The sequence below is a fragment of the Vanessa atalanta genome, chromosome 3 (assembly GCF_905147765.1).
Source record: "Vanessa atalanta chromosome 3, ilVanAtal1.2, whole genome shotgun sequence".
Taxonomy (NCBI): domain Eukaryota; kingdom Metazoa; phylum Arthropoda; class Insecta; order Lepidoptera; family Nymphalidae; genus Vanessa; species Vanessa atalanta.
The window spans coordinates 3,552,834-3,572,506 of NC_061873.1; the positions used below are offsets into that span (position 1 = coordinate 3,552,834).

General features: G+C 31.3%; 1 protein-coding gene across 1 annotated transcript in view; it reads right to left on the reverse strand.

Annotated features, from left to right (window-relative positions):
- LOC125076876 (hydrocephalus-inducing protein-like) overlaps positions 1 to 19,673 on the reverse strand; it is a 37,783-nt gene that overhangs the window by 9,301 nt on the left and 8,809 nt on the right. The window contains 41 exon segments of the mRNA XM_047688601.1: positions 261 to 450; positions 666 to 857; positions 1,527 to 1,605; positions 1,672 to 1,782; positions 2,774 to 2,951; positions 3,455 to 3,564; positions 4,444 to 4,634; positions 4,832 to 5,013; positions 5,135 to 5,238; positions 5,815 to 5,957; positions 6,075 to 6,396; positions 6,840 to 7,131; positions 7,205 to 7,387; positions 7,477 to 7,719; positions 7,894 to 8,093; positions 8,356 to 8,582; positions 8,686 to 8,854; positions 8,931 to 9,054; positions 9,131 to 9,262; positions 9,336 to 9,501; positions 10,056 to 10,179; positions 10,852 to 11,051; positions 11,155 to 11,226; positions 11,305 to 11,345; positions 11,424 to 11,585; positions 11,785 to 12,017; positions 12,123 to 12,307; positions 12,432 to 12,693; positions 13,080 to 13,243; positions 14,049 to 14,146; positions 14,579 to 14,796; positions 15,150 to 15,291; positions 15,526 to 15,665; positions 16,087 to 16,296; positions 16,370 to 16,552; positions 16,627 to 16,797; positions 17,119 to 17,826; positions 18,271 to 18,453; positions 18,534 to 18,976; positions 19,057 to 19,322; positions 19,473 to 19,666. Coding sequence (XP_047544557.1) covers positions 261 to 450; positions 666 to 857; positions 1,527 to 1,605; positions 1,672 to 1,782; positions 2,774 to 2,951; positions 3,455 to 3,564; positions 4,444 to 4,634; positions 4,832 to 5,013; positions 5,135 to 5,238; positions 5,815 to 5,957; positions 6,075 to 6,396; positions 6,840 to 7,131; positions 7,205 to 7,387; positions 7,477 to 7,719; positions 7,894 to 8,093; positions 8,356 to 8,582; positions 8,686 to 8,854; positions 8,931 to 9,054; positions 9,131 to 9,262; positions 9,336 to 9,501; positions 10,056 to 10,179; positions 10,852 to 11,051; positions 11,155 to 11,226; positions 11,305 to 11,345; positions 11,424 to 11,585; positions 11,785 to 12,017; positions 12,123 to 12,307; positions 12,432 to 12,693; positions 13,080 to 13,243; positions 14,049 to 14,146; positions 14,579 to 14,796; positions 15,150 to 15,291; positions 15,526 to 15,665; positions 16,087 to 16,296; positions 16,370 to 16,552; positions 16,627 to 16,797; positions 17,119 to 17,826; positions 18,271 to 18,453; positions 18,534 to 18,976; positions 19,057 to 19,322; positions 19,473 to 19,666 — 7,937 coding nt within the window.

Sequence of the window (19,673 nt, forward strand, 5' to 3'; positions counted from 1 at the left end):
GCATCCATATCCATATCCAAGCAGAATAATTGATACAATCATGGCCTTTTTTGACGATTCTCCATACTCATTTTTGGTACTGAATTAACGATCCTGACTTTTTTTCCACCGTACTTAGTATTCCTCTCTAACATGACTACAGAACGGATCAATAAATTACGGTAAATTAGTAATAATAATTAAGAAATTGTGTTTGAATCTAGATATATAATAATCTTTAAGATTACTATCTACAATTATTAGAATTTATATAAACAAACTTTTTATAACATCCCCATCCGAGAACATTAAACTCAAGCACACTGGTGTGTGCCGGGAGGGTTGATCCTGTTATTTTTCTCCTTTCTGACGTTAAATAATCGCTCTCTTCAATATCTAGATGGACGTACGGGACCAGCGATTTGGCACGAATTTTGCAAGATACATTTTGGTCATATGGATCTAAATTATCTACCAAGCAAAGAAATATTAACTTATTATTTTAAAGTACCTAGTCGCATCATAGTACTAAAATATTAATTTCATTTAAAAACACTTTTACCGAATTTTATTATTAGTTTTTTTTCTTTTAAGAAACTGACAAATTACTTATTTCCATTCCTCTCCCTTTTTTATGTATAAGCAGTTTTATTTCAATAACTAAAGTATAATATTGTAAAACTTACCTATAGTACTTTTCAGTCTCACATTATACTGGAATGCTTGTAATGGTGCAAAGGTCACCTTAAATTCTCTATTCTCGTTAGGTTTTATGCATGCTTTTGTTGGTTCGATTACGAAGGGCAGATTCGCCTCAAACCACGTGTCCACGCTCTCTCTTCCTATACTACCGCTGTACAACGTAATTCTGCTAGGATCTAAATACAGAAATTAAAATCAAAATCAAAGCATACTTTATTCAAGTACACTTTTACAAGCACTTTTGAATCGTCATTTAACAAACTATATTAAGTAAAGCTACCACCGGTTCTGAATGTAGATTCTACCGAGAAGAACCGGCAAGAAACTCAGTAGTTATTCTTTTTCAACATCTAAAAATACAGTCATGTTAGTTAAATATAATTATATATATATTATATATAACATGACGTCAGCAATGCTGACGTCATGTTTTTTTAAAACAAGCCGGGACAAGCCTCTTCGTCTTATATTATCCTATAAACTTTGTTTTGATTGGACTATAACTGTAATATTTTCTGAGACAACGTTTTTGAGGAGACAGATATTACTGAGATACGAATACATTTATCAAAAGTTTAAATAAAACTATAAATTTGTCATTTATACTGATTTACAGACTGTGTTTATTACATACAGGTAAGTCTTAATCTAGTAGGAAGGTTTGTGTCTTGTCCAATATTAGTGTAACTGGTCACTTGTACTCAAGTATTCGATCTGTACGTATTGCTCTCTTAGATATATTATTATGATAGTGTTTTTACGTTTAAGGTACATATATTTAGCATATAAATATTCAACCATTCAATATTATTACATTACAATAGTATTTCAAAAAATAATCTTACCATTTTCACCATTTTCAACGAAGGAATGTTGGTCTTTTGGTTCTACTGCGCATGGCGTTCCAACTTTATCGACGTATCCCTACAAAATGAATTAGATACAACGCTGTGCAACGGGAGACATCGTTATTTACTTATTGAAACTTACTTCTTGTAACTTATCAATTCTAGCCGGATACTCATCATCTATTATAAAATTCCATACCATTTTCAAAAAAACTTTACCAGTGTTTTGTACTTTAAAAGTAAATGTCCTTATCTGAAATCAAATATTGTAGTATTGACACAATGTTAAAACAAGTTTAATTAAAATAAACCTCATTAAAACAAATTTCAATTTGATCCTTTGATATTTGTATTCAAACTAACGAAATTCAGCAAACTAGGTAATGTACGGTCAAAATTAGTAAAAAATATCTGAAATACAAGATTTAAAAAATAAAGGGTCGTCCTAATATCGAAATTGAAATGTAATTTCAATGAAGGATCCTAAATTCTAATACTTGAATTACATATAACGGTTAATCATTTTTTTGACTTAAATTAATAATTTGTATCAACTAATTGTGATACATACTGCTATATTATAAAACAATTCATTAAAGAAAATAATGTTTATTAACAATGCTTCAGGAACACACAACAACGCTTTCCTGCAATCTGAGGTACAGTATATGGTGTAACTGAAGGTACAGGGGACATATCATTTTAGTTCCCAAGTTTGATGGCGTATGGACGATCAATTTTATTTACCTCGGCCGAAAGTCATCACCACCAAAGTGGATGCAAAATTTAATCTTAACAAGTTTAAAATTCCCTAAGAAAAATTTTACTTCCACAAACTAAAAAGAAAAGTAAAATAGATAAATGTTAATGGAATAATATTAATCACGGTATAAATAATTAATAATTCAAGTAATATAATTTCGGTTTCTTCATAGAATTATTTCAGTAAATGCAACAAAACTTCACGAATAGTAAATCTGAATAATATAGAGCCCGAGTAATGGAGAGAGAAGGTCGATGATCGCGGGTTTCAACCCAGGCACCACTTTTCATGTACTTTATCCGTGTAAATGTTCCTTCAGGAAAACAGGGTGAGCTAATCTAAATGTGTTAGATAAAATCTGTCACATGGAATAAGCTCCAAACCTCCTCTTCAACATTTACAGGCCAATAATTTTCCTTTTTTTTTATAAATCGTACTCATCGACGTGAAACTGCAAAATTTATAAAGTGAAAACCCTTACTTGATAAATAAATGTATCTTCAATATTCTTTTCGCCTTCCAAACCACATACGTATTTAGTGTATTCCGTTGTAGCCGAATAAACAACAACCATGTGAATAACATCAGACAAATATCCAGGAATCAAACTACCTTGTTCGTTTACAATAGTTTCATATCTCTCGTTTAAATCAGCGTCTCTATATAAAAATATTATTTTGGAAGATATAAATACCGAATTTTAAGCATTTAAAAAAAAATTGCCAATATTTTGGACAACTTTGGACAATCACTGAGTTATTATTAACGGAAAACCTCAATTATTTTTTTCTGAACAAAGCGTGTTCTGCAGCCACATAATCAAAATCAAATTATTCTATCTTCAAATAGGCTCACAAAAGCTACAGTATAGAATTAAATGTAAAGCTACCACCGGTTCGGAAAGTACATTCTACCGAGAAGAACCATGTGATGTTGATAATGGATAATTACCAACGGGATAGTTAGAAATAAAATAATAAGGCGTAAATAGTCTGATGTATATGATCAAATTACATAATATGTTATTTCTTTTGTATTAACTAAAATTAAATATTCAGGACAAAATAAAATATACATTAATCTTTTAATATGTTTGAATAGAAATAGCATAAGGATAATTCTGTATACGAAACTCTAAAATGTAAATTTGAAACGAACTTACCTATTATGGTCAAATATTGTCACCGTTTGCCGACTATCCCACGTACTTGCTTTTATGTCCAAAGTGAAGAAATCGTCACTTATAGCTACTAAGGTCAGATTCAAAAATTCCTATAAAAATGTAGATTTAATTTATTTCAAAGTCAAAGTCAAAGTCAAAAATCTTTATTCAATATAGAAGTGTATACACTTGCTTATTGATTGTCAAAAATCTACCACCGGTTCGGAATTTAGCACCTCAGACCTGAGAAGAACCGGCGAAAGAAACTCAGCAGGATATATTTTTTTATTTTTTTTTAACCATTTTTAAAAAGGAAGAGTGGTTTATCATGACTCAGAATAAAATGCCAAAAAAACATAACTAATTGATAACTCCTTAATTAATGTGACGTTAAAGATCTTAACGTTTGTTCACGTTAAAGGTATTCGTTTTATTTGTTGCACTTCAGTACAAAAAAGCTAAGATTTTTAATGTACTGCATTCACTATATACAACTAGCTGATTTATCTGGTAATGTCAAAGGTTGTTTTTAAATTGCATAAATAAACTAGGAACTGATAAATTGATTCACTTGTACCTGGACAAAATTGAAAAATCCGCATATACATAGGTTAAATTTATGTACGTACTAAATGTTTCTTATGGAAAATTTGAATATAAGCAGTCCTTGGTGGCTTTGTGCAAGCCCGTCGGGGAAGGGTACCTTATCAGATACTTACTCATCAGATATTCTACCGCCAAAAAGAGTACTTAGTATAGTTGTGTTCCGATTTGAAATGTGAGTGAGCCAGTGTAACACAGGCAAAAGGAAGATAAAATCCAATCTTAGTTCCCAAGATTGGTGGCGCATTGGCGATGTAAGGCATGGTAAATATTTCTTACAGCGCCATTGTCTATGGGCGGTTGTGACCACTTACCATCAGGTGGCTCATATGCTTGTCCGCCAACAAATGCCAGAAAAAATATATCTAGACACTTATAATACTTACCTTTCTCAGTACTACTGGTTGAGAACAGAAGAAAATGATTTCTAAATCCTTCTCTTCTCCCGGCGATATGAATCCAATCGCTGGTTTAACAATAATATGTTCAAAGTTATCCCATTTAAACTTATATACTTTTTCAGAATTATTAACCATGATTACTGTTCGTCTATGTGCAACACATAATTCACAGCCGCCTGGATATTGATAAAAAGATATCTTTTTACATTCCTTTAACTTATAAACTAATAAAATTATTATTTGTAAAATCTACCGAATCAATTTCGTTTAGAAAACGTTTTTTGCTGAAAATGCACTAATATGTTATTTAGATCTTTCAATTGGCGAAACCAATATTACTAGTATACTTTTAAATGAAATTGCTATGTCAGACCAAAATTTAAAAGATATTTGAGGACAGAGTGTTCGACGCTGGTTCCTGTGTCGCTAGCTTTTACAGATGCTTGTGATACTTTTTTAGATTTCTTGACATCTAGTTGCCGAGACTTTTTCTTATCGACAGGTGCGCTTTTACTTTTCTTCCTGCTATCAACTGTAGACACCGTTGACACGGTCCTTAGAGGAAAGATGAATTATAATAGAAAACATTTTAAATAATAAACTGAATAACTACATAAGTATGTTTTTGTAACAAATTTATATATTTAATTAAAAACATTACAACAATAAAATTTACCCATCCACTGAAGATTTATAAGCGTTTAAATCGATTTCCATAGAGAGCATTTCCAGTCCTAATAGTATAACATCTTCCATGAAGGCTTCTGCTTCGCATAGTATCTAAAATCAATGTAATTTAGACAAACTCCTGGTATATTTTCGTATTCTTAACCATTGATATAATCTACAATATAGACTATACTAATAGTAATTTAGTCCAGTCTGAATCTCCTCGCATATCTCATATACCTATACATACTTATGATATAAAATAAATACGCTTGGATCCTGGAACTTTATTTTCATATTTTCTTATAAGTAATAATAAAAATGAAATTGAACGTAATCATAAAAAAACATTTTATCAAATTGACTAATTTTGGACCACCACTTTCAAACAAACCACTATCCATTTTTATTTGTTTTGTTTTTTTATCGGTTTGACACTTCTAATTCTAAAAATTCAAATAATCATAATTCAATATAAATGAGATCAGACCATGCTATAAATTTTAAGTACATAATGCTGTAATATTGAGTATAGTTTTTTCTCCTTTCCAAGATTCACTTTTATAAATTCTGTCATTCATTTCTAAGTTAACAGACAAACATTAACAGCAGTCTATAATATAATACACTTAATAATAATTGTCATAGATTAATTATAAGTTCACATTATGTTTTATTTTAATATACCGTAAAATATTCGTAGGGATTTTCAAATATTGTTAATTTCACATCGCAAGACGTTCTCCCGCTCTTTATCGGATTATAGTGAACTATCAATGTTACTATTTCATTGGGTTTTAATAACACGTTCATAATTAGATTCGAGATATCTGAAGATTAAAAATAAACAAATTAATAATGTGCCTTAATAACAATAGTATAAATATATATATATAGTAGTATAAATATATATATAGTAGTAATAGTAATATTCAATATACATTTACCATTATTGCCAACTAAAATCATGTGATCGCTGTCTGGGGCAGATGTAAGCCAGAAAATGGGTCTTTCTTCTTTTATAGGTAATAACACATGTGCTGAAACTATTGCCTGCACTGAACTAACGTTTTTGAAACGAATTTCTTTTTGAGAAATTGAACCCAAGCAAGTAACCGGAAAATTAAGTACGGCCAATCGTTTCTGTCTCAAATTAGGACTTATTAAACCGATTCTCGGTATAACACCTTCACCGATTAAGCAAACTTTAAATGATTTTTCTTGGTTTTGCAATAGTTTTAGTCTAATTTCTAAAATTGCTCTATATTCCTAAAAAAAAATTTAACAATAAATATCATGATAGTAATTGATGTATTAAACTTTCATTTTTAGCAATTTAGTTATTAAGTTACCTCCAGAGCTTTAGGGCTAAATATTATGCCCAAATTTTTGTGCAATAAAGGTTCTATGTGAGTGTGATACTTGTCCAATGAAAATATATCTGAATTAGAATTATTCTGATAGTGTAGTTTCATAGTCAATGCACAGGCAACCAAACCGCTATTATAAAGATCGAGAATTGCCACATATTTTGAATTTACAGTTACACAAAAGAAGTGCAGCGTGACAGAGTCCTCCACAAAAACGCAATGCGAAGATGACTAGAAAAATAAGCATTAAATATGAATAGTGTCAATACGTTAATACGACTCATAACAAGATTAAATAATAATAACAATAATTTACAATTGTAGAAGACAAAAATACGGTACCTCAGGAACTTTGTAGTCAAAAAGATTTTTTACAATTAAATGTTCACGGAACGTTGTTTCTAAATTCCAAAAATCTAACGTTGGCATTGCTCCTGTTCCTACAAGCTTAAGTGGAACTCCCTGGCTTTCAGCAGGACAAGTATCACTTATTACAAAATTAATTGTTTCTTGAAACGTTGTAGCAGACGTAGCATGAAATTGTATCTGAAGAGTTCTACTTGTGCCTGGTGCGAGAAGGTTGTCATCATTGTAAATTAGAAAATTACCACAATTTAACGGTGGATTCTTTAATCTGTGAAATCATAAATGAATAAATGAATCATCCGTGTATTATTAAACTGTATGGTATAGTGAGAATAACTTACTTGTTGTCTTTTAATTTCGCTTGGGGTTGAGGATCATCAGGATCACGTCTATATTTTAACGGAAGAACTATTTCATATGTTACAGGACATTTACTGGTATTGTTCAAAATAACTTCACGTATTACACCACTTCCCACGGGAATTATATGGAAATTCAATTCGCCAAGAGGGAACAATGTGAAACTAGAATTTGTGTCAAAGGATATATTATTGATACATATTAAGAAATAATTTAAAAAAAATTTGAACGTATCAGATGCTGGTAAACTCACGTATTGTAAAAAGAGGCAATCGTAACGCACACGGGAAATTTTGCGACGACTACTTGATTTTTACTTCCGTCTAGCAAAGAGCAAATGTAGGCAGGCACATTGACTAAATTTAGGGAAGTAGTAGGAGTGCAAACAAATTCTATACTGACAAGCTTCAAAGAAGGTGGTATGATACCACACTCTGGTGTTGCTTCAAATGATCGTAGTAAAGATGGTTCAGGGAAATTCTTAACTTTTTTCAATCTAAAATAAATAAATCCTTTTAGGTAGAAAAAATAAAACTAACAGTACAGATTCCTTGCTTATTTAAAGTTAGATCTGATAAAATTATTTTAAGATTAAAGTTTCTACAAATAAAACGTATTACAAACTGTTGTACTTTATTTTTTTCTGTTGTATTAAAATTAGCTCACTAACTTATAGAAGACATTATATCTGCCACGATTTAATAAGTACATTTCCCGAACTACAGTCGAGTTAACTTTCACATTGCCGTAATTTAGGAAATTTTCGCTTGGGTTCTCGTGCGCGCATTCTACCATCACGTCATAACACTCGGCAGACAAGAATAGCGAATCTGTTAACATTGGATCTCCGCGGCCTTCTGCGTCGTATATCTAGAAACGTTTTTGTTTTAGTTTAATTTTTATTCAGACTTAACTGCAGCATTTTTTTACTAAACATTTAAGAAGATCTTTAAAATACAGAATTCTACATTTCCAGAAACCTTTTTTTTATGTTGAAAATACATAAAATGGTTAATATTTTATCTAGGTATGTAATATTTTGTCCACGATATTGTAATTTAAAAAACCTTGGGTCAGATAGTTCTGTCACAAATGGAAACCGCGTAAAGATGTCGAGATAAATTTAACTAACATCAATAGTTAGTGCTTTATTAGATATAACGCCAACTCTGCAAGCTATGTAGGTCACTGGGACGATCTGGTTGTCGTTCCTTGCCACGACTCCAGTCTTTTGGGTTATTAAAAAATCTTCAACAAAATCTTCTGTATTATGTATTTTCCATTTAATGGGAAGTATAGAATCATTTTTCACAATAAACCTATCATCTTCACGACGATATAATAAATGTTTGCCAAACTCTGAAATATATTAATACTGTGCATTGGCTCTATAAGTATAGTATAAATATGTTTTAAAAGGGTTTTCAGCTCCAACTTCATTAAATTATGTCATATTTTTTACCTATCATTTTGGTCAATGGCAGAATTTCTACAACAGGTACGACTCCACTACAAGCTATAGTTACAGTGACAATTTCAGGATTATCTTTAATACAGAACATCAAAATAGTTGTGTTAATTCCAATTTCAGTTGGAGCTGCCTTTATTGTTAACTTTCCCCGACATCCAGGCTAAAAAAGGGAAAAATGATATAAGTAATTAATCTGTGTTATTGAACATTATAATGAGATAAAGTATAAAGCGTACCTCTAAACTCATAAAAGATCTGTCAAATTGAAAAACGGTTGAGTCTTCAATGAATGCAATTTCTATATCAGTCGTTATCAATGATGAATTTCTTAAATCTACGGTATATTTTTCTTCGTATATTCTGTAAAAATAATCAATTAATCTGATATATTCAATTTAATGTGTTAGCCGGATGCAATTAATAATAACTTTCTTACCTATTGCTTCCGATGAAAATAGGTCCGAAATCGAAAATCTTTTGATCGTCTAAATACGCACCTTTATAAACTTCATTTTCTATAGTTCTTCTGACAAAATTTTCAAACATTTTTTTTGGCCGATTATCTAGCCTTATGAATGATAAAAATCAAAATCAGTTTGAGTTTTACAAAATAATTATTTTTCCTGTGAGTTTTTAGATACCTTGGCAAATCGCATATACCAGATACAATTATGTCAACTCGTGATTCCGGCCATCCACTAACTTCAACGAACCTTCTGACATTGAAATTTCCTTCAATTTGCGGACTGAATGTATATTTGCATCTTACTAGATCTCCAGGATATAAAATGATACGTGTATCACGATCTAAAATTAGCATTTCAGGTAAAGGATTTTATGTCTGAATAAACTTTAACAGTTGTGGATTTCCAATTAGATCCGGATGCACGAATCTAGACCGAAAGTATTTAACGGATGCCAAAACACAGATTTAATTGAGCTCATACTATAAATATGTTTTAAAAGATATCCTTTTTTAGTTGCAGTATTAAATAAAAGTGAGCTTTGCTTTTTTTGTGTTGTTTTCTTTTTTCAATACCCCAAAAAGTCAACCGGTTGATAACTTTTTTCTTTGTAAGCAGTAATAAAAAAATTGTATTTAATATCCTACTAATATTTTGATGTGGTAGGTTTCGTGTTGAATGCTATTGAAAGTATATGTGAAGGTGGTCTATGTCACTGAATCAGAATATAATGATAAGTACTGACACGGTGGAAGTGAAACTAAATAATTACTTAGTGGTACCGTACGACATTTTTGTTTTATCGAGTTTCAAATTACGTTTAACTTTTAAAAAAAATATTTAAATTTTAATTTACGGTCAGATGAAACATAAAAATACACCAAATCAGTTACTTGCCAGATAAAGATTTTACACTATGCAGAGGAACAGGATAGTCGATATCAACTGGACTTTCTTCTGGTAATACCCTTTCGATTGATGTAGATGGTATCTCACTTGTTGATGTTTGAGAAGAAGTTACCTAAAACGGACAACTTATAATGAGCAGATTTTGTACTGCTGTTTTAGTAATAATATATGAAGTATTAACTACTAGGAGGAGAAATCGCTCACAGACCTATCTATATTAATAATTTGAAAAAATTGTATGTTCTCTATTCTATTAATGCTATAAGTTTCTACCTTTTTACCGCATGTACAATGCCATTTTGATAATATATTTAAAACATTATCTTGAGTCGTATCATCTAATAAACTTAAATCATTGACCTGATTGCATTCACATTTTTTTATCTGAAAAAGCATTATTAAAATGTACTTATCATATAATGATAATATTTGTGGGAACTGGGTTTCAATAAAACTTACTGGTGGTTCGTCTAAATAGTACCAACATAAAGGCTCTTCGCTGTTTATTACTGGAAAAGTTTTGGGTAGCAATACCGTATACGTCTTTTTATTTATGGGAAATTTAAGTAGATCGTAATTTTCTTCTTCTTTGAGAGCATTTTGTACGATAGCTGATTTAGTAAACATATTGACCAACGCTTGCTTGTAACGTAGACAAGGGCATGAAATAACGGTCAATGGGAAACCTCTTTCCGACAAGCTGACATCAGATACCTATAAAATACAAAATATTGAAACAAACATTGGTAATTTTATATTTTCATTAAAACCTTTTTCAACTTACTTGTATTTGTACTTCAGATTTTCGCTTAACTTTCTTTTGAGCTGAATTAAGCACTTGTCCATTAAAACCATATAGTGGACTACCAACATCTTCAAGATCTAATACCCAATTATTTGCAACATTTATTAGATTCTCGTATGTAGTTTTAATATATTCGTTATACCTCAAGTTCATATTCAAATATTCACTCGTAGGTTTTGCTAAAACCAGACTTTTTTTATCATAAAGTTTAAAAAAAAGTATATAAAATTCATACAACTTATTTCGATTTTTCTGCGCTTTAATATTATATTAGTACCTTACCTTTAACATCGTCTTTTTTTATTTTCTTTTTAGATTCTGATTTATCAATAGCTAAAACTGATCTACTATGATCTGAAAAAGTTTGTTTAAAATAAAATAAAAAATCTTTCAATTTTATATTCCAAAACGAATAAAAAATCAATATAATACCTCTAGCACTTTTATCTTTAGACACTGCTAATTTGAGACAACTGAAATCAAAGTTAAATTAGCATAAATATTAACATATGTACCTACTACTTATTATTGATAAATAATTTAATCAATACCCGACTTTTTCGTAATGCTTATTACGTCTTTCTTCCAAACCATAATTAATATAAATATATTTTAATTCAGGACTTATAGATTCGAATTCTTCACCTTCCATTTCATCAAACGACTTCACAATTTTTGCAATTTCCGTCTCATCGTATACTTTGGACGTCTCCCTAAAATATCAGGTTACATTAATTTTAATACTATTTCTATTTTACTATTATGTAAGCAAATATTAAATTTATAAATATGGAATTTGCTTACAATTTTTATCTTTTTACAATGTTCTTAGGGTTTGTAAATATTATAAATGTTTGATCTCCTTGGGGTAACAAAAAATTATATATCTATTATGTAGTTTATATTTCTTACTCGTCACCCAGATCGGCTTCTCGTAGATTCTCTTCATAAGTCTGAGCCCATCTGTTAAAGTCCGATTGACATAATACGAGATGGATATTCCTTATATTACGTTTACATTTAATGAGAGTGGTGAGCACTTGTGGCGGATTTTTTATAGCGATACTTGTTAAGCTGTCTACTATAAAACCTCTATCAAATCTTGGTAATTTCAGGTAATCAGACAAAACTTCTTGAAATAAATCCTAAAAATAAATGGTTTTTAAAATAATTATTGTAAATTAAATAGATATTCTTATGTCCAATAGTTTTTTTTTTTCTGTAATAGAAGATTTTAAATACTTTCTAACCATTTGAAACATGGTGGAAGATCCTATAGCTCCTAAAGCGGTGTGCGATATAACTGAAGAAGTCGGTGACCTTTTTTTCTTCTTATCACTAACTTTAGATCGTGGAGTGACATTTTTATTATTTGCCAAAAATTCCATCTTTTTATATAACACTTCAAAATTGTCGTCTTTTTCTTCAGGAGATACTGTAATAAAACATGTGATCTATAGATTCTACATTCTAATTTCATTGTACATATCTAATTCCATGTCATTGTACATAAAAATCTTACATCGTCAAATAAATATCGGATTAAAATTTACAATTACCCTCAGAATCTGCCTCATCTACATCAGAATCAGTTTTAGTTACATTCTTTCTTGATATCTCATACATTTCGTTTATGGCTTGAATAAGTACAAATTTTGCAGAGCAGTTACAAACGCACAAAGCCTCAATAAAACACAAGTCTACGTTGATTGTTGGAAGTCCGAGTGCTTTACCCATAGCATAAGCAATTTCTTGGCACTGCATTTCTGAAATTTTATTATTTATTAAAAAACATATTCGATGAGCAATATCATTTAAATGCTTATCATTTAGCGTCATATTTGAACGGAAAATGTCCAGACAAACGTTTGAGATCTTGGAAGGTAGCAAATGTGCAAACGATACCTAAGAAAAAAAGCCACATGTTGTTATTTCGTCGATTCTTTGAAAAATTTGAGACATGCAAGCTCTTATATCCTTGCATGCAATATCTTATATCAAGAGCCTAAAATAAAACGACCTTCTTCTGAATCACCGATTTTCGTAAAAATCGATACACAGGCGACCTTCTAGTACTAGCCATACATCAAATACTCGAAAAGCACCCATTTTTTAAATATGAATACTTACCTATTCAACATTTAAGAGATATATATTACTTAGCCTTATAGATTGTTATGACATTATTTAAGCTACATATGCTTAACAGCTTATTGTAAATTCTAACCTTCACAGGGAGATCCATGCATAAAAATCAGCATCCCATTGGAATGCTTATCTTTAGAATCATCGTCTGTCGATGTAATATCAAAAACATTGAGACATTCTTTTAATGGATCCACATTCGCATCTTTCATTTCCTTTATTACATCTGTAAAAATATTATTATAACAAACATGACTTTGCTCATTTAAATTACACACCAATATCTAAAACAAAATTTAACATTTGGATTAAAAAAAATGGCATGAGGTGCAACAGTTAGCCTTGTCGCTAAAGCAGCGAACTCTGTCAGGCAACCTGCGAGCAATCGTATCGGCGATGCACCGCAGGGAATTGGCGTGGAGGGCCGTAGTCTATAAGACCGTCATGGTCCAGAAGGAGACAGCGGAGCGGGAACGTGAAAAGGCTGATCCTGCTCGGCGGAGACGACGAAGGCGTCGTCTCAGCCCACCCACAGCCCCACAAACGTCTGGGCCTTAAAAGATAGGACGCGACCCTGGGGCCGTAAACGCCTGAGGTGGGGTCCTCAGTTTTCTATTTCAGATGGCTCTGAGGAGTACGGTAGCCAGGATGGCCTCGTGCCGTACGCAATAGCGAGGAGTGCCGGGGGGCGAGATCACCGTCGCTCTCTGAGCTCCGTCGACCCACGAGCCGAACACTGCGCAGGAGGGGCCGCGGATGCGTTATATTGACACTTTCCCGCAGCCTCTCCAATCCGTTTCGAGGACGGCCATCGCAGTGGTTTCAACAGTAAATTACTCAGAATAATAAGAAGAAGAATGGGGAGGAATAGACAGAGTTAAATTTTCATCACAGCAAATAGTGCGCTTACGCGTCTCCCTTAGGAGCTGAATTGCTTTTTGAAAAAGAAGGGAGTTACTGAAACAAAAAGAATATGAGTATTCCTGCGAAAATGAATATAAAGAAATTAAGTAAGCTTTAAAATAATTAACCATTTATAATTTCAGTTTCTGTTCTATGTATCTTAGGAGTTGCTGCTTCCTTTGCTGCAGATGTTGTTTTAGCAGTGGTTTTTGGACTTTTAGCTTTCCTACAAGTTAAGAGATCAATTATGATTTGCTAAATAATGGCAATCCCGATTATGTTAGTTACATCAGTAACAAAATATACCGCGAAGAAGCAGACGCTCGAACAGTAGACGGCTTCGATGATTGAGCTTCCTCTTCTTTGCATCTGAATGAATATAAAATAGTTCAAGTTCAAATATTTTTAAAGCTGAAGCTTAATTTTAAGATAAAATTACCTCTTTACTCTTTCTTTAAACTTCTTATAGAAATTAACTATCTCCGGTGGCATTCCAGAGCCCGGAGTTGAGGCTGGAAGTAACATCTCTTCAGGCTTATTGTAATATTTATATAGTAATTGGTACACGTCCTCCTCATCTTTCCATTGCCTATAAACAATGTTATTATTAATATTTTCATTTTTAACAAGTAATAAAAAGATAAATTAAACAATTTACTTATCACTATGCGCTATTATAAGTTCGATTGGAAATGGACAAGGGTTTGTCATGCCGAAATAATTTTCAGATGTTTCTGCCCACGGCAACGTCGGTGGAAAGCTAACGTACGGTCCAATTATATGCACTTGAGGTAATATCCCTTGACCGGTGATCGGTATTGTTAGTCGGTTGGGATTCATGTGAAATTTAAATATCAAAACACCCTCGTAGGCCATCTAGAAGTAAAACAGATAATTCAATATAAAACATTACATTTTAGAACATACTTATTACACAGTTCGCAAAGTCTATGCATTTTATGCATTCCTGGGCGAAGTTATTCGATTCGATGCCACAGATTTTCAGATTTGCACTTAAAAAGTTAGTAGCTTGTATTAAAAAATGAGTTATTTTTGAAAAATCAGGTTATTATATTCAACAGGATCACATAATTGTGGTCTTTCTACAAATGTTAACTAAATTTTTAGTAACTGATTAATATCACGCTTCTTTTGTTCTGAGGCGTTAATCGTTTCTATTAATTAGTTACACAAAACGTATTTATATTTATTTTATTCTGTAAAATAACCTCTATCGTGGGCTTGAAAGCAATACTCAACCATCCTCCTTCACCAGGTTCATACTTTCCAGAGCTATCAAGAACTGTCATAACGTTTGACCCCGGAGTTTTCAATCTTAATGTCACGAACCAGATGCACGTAGGTTTTCCACTAAAGATAACATTAATTTTTAAGTTGACTTATTAAAAATAATTGGCGCAAAAAAAAAACAAATGTCTAAGGATTAATAGTAGATGGGAGGCATTTAGTTCCAAAGGTGGTTAACGTATTGACAATGTGAGAGATGGTTAATATTTCTGAGTTTTAATGACTAAGGGCTATGGTACCCACATACAATCAAGCTTCTTTGACAGTCTGCCAAATTTAAATTAAATGTGTACTTACATGTTTTTTATAGGAATAGAACATACAACTTTATCTCCACATCTCACAGAACCAAAATCAATTTCTCTCACATTAGATACTAAATAAGGTACTGCACATAAAGCCTTTATTTTGACTGGTATTGTCACCCCATATGGAACCTATGGAGTCAAATAAATTATTTTATTAAAGAAAATTTCAAACATTTGTCACACGTATTACGAGTTACTTTAAGGGTCATTTTTAAAAAAACTCACACCGTAACGGAATAAGAAGCCTGTTTAAGCATTCTGCTCTACTCTACTAAACAAAAAATATTTATACACAGATCAAATAGACACCCGACATTGTTATTATTTTTGATATGGGATAAATAAGTAAATAAAATTATGATAACTTTGTTCTAGATCCATCCTTGCTCAGTAATTTGACATATAAATAATATTTATCTTTAAAACAGTTAAGTGTATTTATTAGACAATAATTTGTTTAAATATCGTTATTTTTTTTTAATACATAATTATAATGGATCTTTACAGAATCAATATTAAAAAATATAAAAAAAAAAAACTTATTTAATACCTCTAAATTAAAGAATGTTTCAACATTTTGCTCCAACTCAGTGATATCAGCTGACGTTGGCGCAAACATAATTTCAAGTTTACCCATTTCACCAGGACCTAACTTCCCACATAACTTCAATGCCAACCAAGGTGGAAGATGAGAGCTTTTGGCAATATGTACCTTTGTTACAATTGGTCCGTAATTTATTACTTCAACACAACATTGTATCTAAAATTTTCGAATATTTGATTAGAAATTCAAATTTATTTAATTTTAATTTTATAATTATCCGTCTCATTACCGTACTTCCTGTAATTACAACACCATAGTCGATCATATAGGGAATTGTGGCAAAACCAGGAATAGATCCAATTTTTGACGCTGCTTGAAATGAAACTAAAATTTCTGGATGCAAAGTGATATGATTAATAACTAGCATTCGCTCTATTGCCAACTCGATGTCCATGACAGAAGGATAAGCATCCTGAAATTACATTAACAATGTCATTTATAATTTATTCTAGTTACATATTTTTTGATTTTGCTGTTAATTATTACCCAAGCGGAACATATATGCCAGTCAAGTTGAAAATAAGGATCTTCAAAACATTCTTCTACTAATGGTGTATTTAAATGTTCGGATGTAGTACTAGAGAATACTTCACGAAGCGCTTCTAAATATTCTTCCGTAAGCGTAGGTATTGCTAAATAACCCACCTCCAAGTCAAGCTAAAATCACATTAAATATTTCAGATATTCTGAGATCAATGCAACACACAATTCTTTATAAAGATTCCATCGATACTCATGCTATATTATATAAAAATATCAGCAAATAATTTATTAAAGAAAATTCAAGCTATATGTGGTTTTTAATGAATTAAATCATATAAAGGAAATTGTAAATACTAGTTCGCCTAAGAGTCGACTATAATTATGATCGAAAGTTTGTACAGATATTTTATTTAGGAAACAATAAATTATTATTATTAATCAAAGGTGTTAGAAATATAAACAAGTTGCAAAACAGCTTCTAATATTAAGATATACCTTTATAATATCTGGTCGTGGTAATGATAAATATATTTGAGGTATAACGCCCCAACCAAAAACTTCTATAGGTATAAAAGGAAGATGCCCGATTTCTAAGAGAAAAGTTCGATGAAAATATCCCATTATTCCAGGTCTCATTTCAATTTTAATTTCCGATTGCTGTTCTGGTTCCAATTTTTTTTCAGGCGGAACTAGATCAATGATGGTCCCATATAGACTATTTTTAAACATCGGCTCGTTTAAGTAGGTTTTATATTCAAACGGTAGCTGTGCAATGTTTGAAATGGTCAACTGTTCCGTAGCATTTTCATGATAAGAACGTATTTTGAAATTAAGTTTATGGGTACTTATTTTGTACAACAACTCAGAACTCTGACCAGTAATAATAATAGTTTCTGGTGGTCCACCTAACACTTCACATTCTAATATCACACGAACGTTTATATTAGACTTTGGTCTAAATATAACATTAACATATTGGACTTCATTTGGTTTCAACATCCCAGAATAAGGAACAAGTTGAAGAATATCATTCATTTTGACGTAAGAAACTTTATTAACTTTTGGAAATTTATGTATCCACTGAAATTGTGAGTCATATATTGTATCTATCATAGGAGCTATTTTTTTCATTATTTTATATTTTGATAATTCATTTTCATCACCAATATGATGGGGGCTCACTGTATATACGCTAATCGGATTCTGATTGTTTTGAATACCAATATCTTTAGCATTGTTTGTATTAGATAAAGCAATAATCGATCCCATTGGCGTTCGACACGCTAAAATCTCGTGTAATTCTCCTTCATCTGTGTAGTTAATTAAAATATATTTAAAATTCATTACAGCCTTTTTAAAATGTATAATTAAAAATGAAACGCACCACTCAGCTGAGTTTCCGTTGTAGAGGCCCCATAATAGGTAATGTTACTCGCAACCCTTAGATTGTTGGGCTATTTTAAATAAAAATATTCTTTATAAATATATAATAAATAAAAGTAGTGATAGGGATACTCGATATGATAGAAGTATAACAAATGTATGATAAGATACATATAGAAAAACAATTATTTCAAATTGACTTAAACTCTGTATAATGATATTATTTACACCTTTCATAAAAAAAATATGATTAAATTTGCTTACCGTTGCTGTATTTATGATACATTTCTTCCAGTTAAACTTGTAGCAAACAAGGAGAGGAGTCACATTTTGAATTTTAATAGTTCTACTTTCAATTGTTCCGTTTAATACGCACTGAAAATCAACTCTTGGAGTCAAAACATATATGTTCGGAAAGTTGATCTTTCCGATCAGTTTTATCGCATCCTACAAATAAAGTTAAAATTTTCATAATAGTTCTTACTGTAACTGCCATACATAATAATAATAATTACTTATAACCTTACTTTATTTTTGTGTCCCTTAAATTTAATACGTAACAAATCACAATAGACACGAGATTTAAGTGACATGTGTTTAGTTGTATCGAATAAGATCTGTATTTTAATTACTTCTTGATCTTCTAAACATTCTTCTATCAAATGTGTAAGATTAAATACCCATTTAATTTTGTTAATGTCTTGAAAAAAATGCAGAGGTCCTTTTCTTAGAGGATCGACTGGTTTAGAAGTTAAATAGTCTATAAAGATTTTAGATTGCCGTTTTCCAATTTCATTTATAATACTGGGAATATTTAAATCATTTTCGTCGTAGCACACACAACCACATAGGTTCTCTTCATCGGGATTTACTTTGTACGAACCGTACTTTTGAATTATTGCAAATGGAGGCTTAACACTAATTTCAAAATCCAAAGGCAATTTGGAGACATTTTTAATTGTAATAAGATCTAAAAGGAAACATTTTAAAGAAAACTTAATATGAAATTAGCATAAAGAATTTGCATTCGAAAAGAAAATTTATAAGCACCTGTTAACTTATAAAATTCACTATATGGACCATAGTCATACTGAAACTCAACGACGGGAGATGACAATTCAATCTTTGGATCAACGAATTCTGCTATAATCTGGCACTCCAATAGTAACTCTTTCTTATTTATGCCTTCCACGCTTCCCACTAAATACCACATTTCCTTAACAGTTGTTACTTTATGAGACAAACCAGTTATAGATAACTCCATTTTTTCTCCAGCTAGCATTTTAAATACTCTAGGTTCCATGTTAAAAAATCCACTGTCGCGAAAAAGAATAATTATGATTATGGAAATCAATTGTTGTAAACAATATTCATTCTTGTCTAAATGATATAAAAATACATCAAAGTCAAATTATACATACTCAAAAATACATCACATATGTATATGAGTAAAACAGAAAACTTACCCACTATGTTGTTTAGTTTTAGGAGCTTTGTAATGTTCGCTCCATTCTAACACATGCATACGGGTTCCACAGTTCTCCATAATGACTTTGCAATTTAATGGGATTTTTGTAAAATGGCGACCAAGTACCACTTTATCTCTGTGATCTCCGACTAAAATACTTGTTCCCACGCCGCTTGCCGACAGTGGTACAAGCTGAACA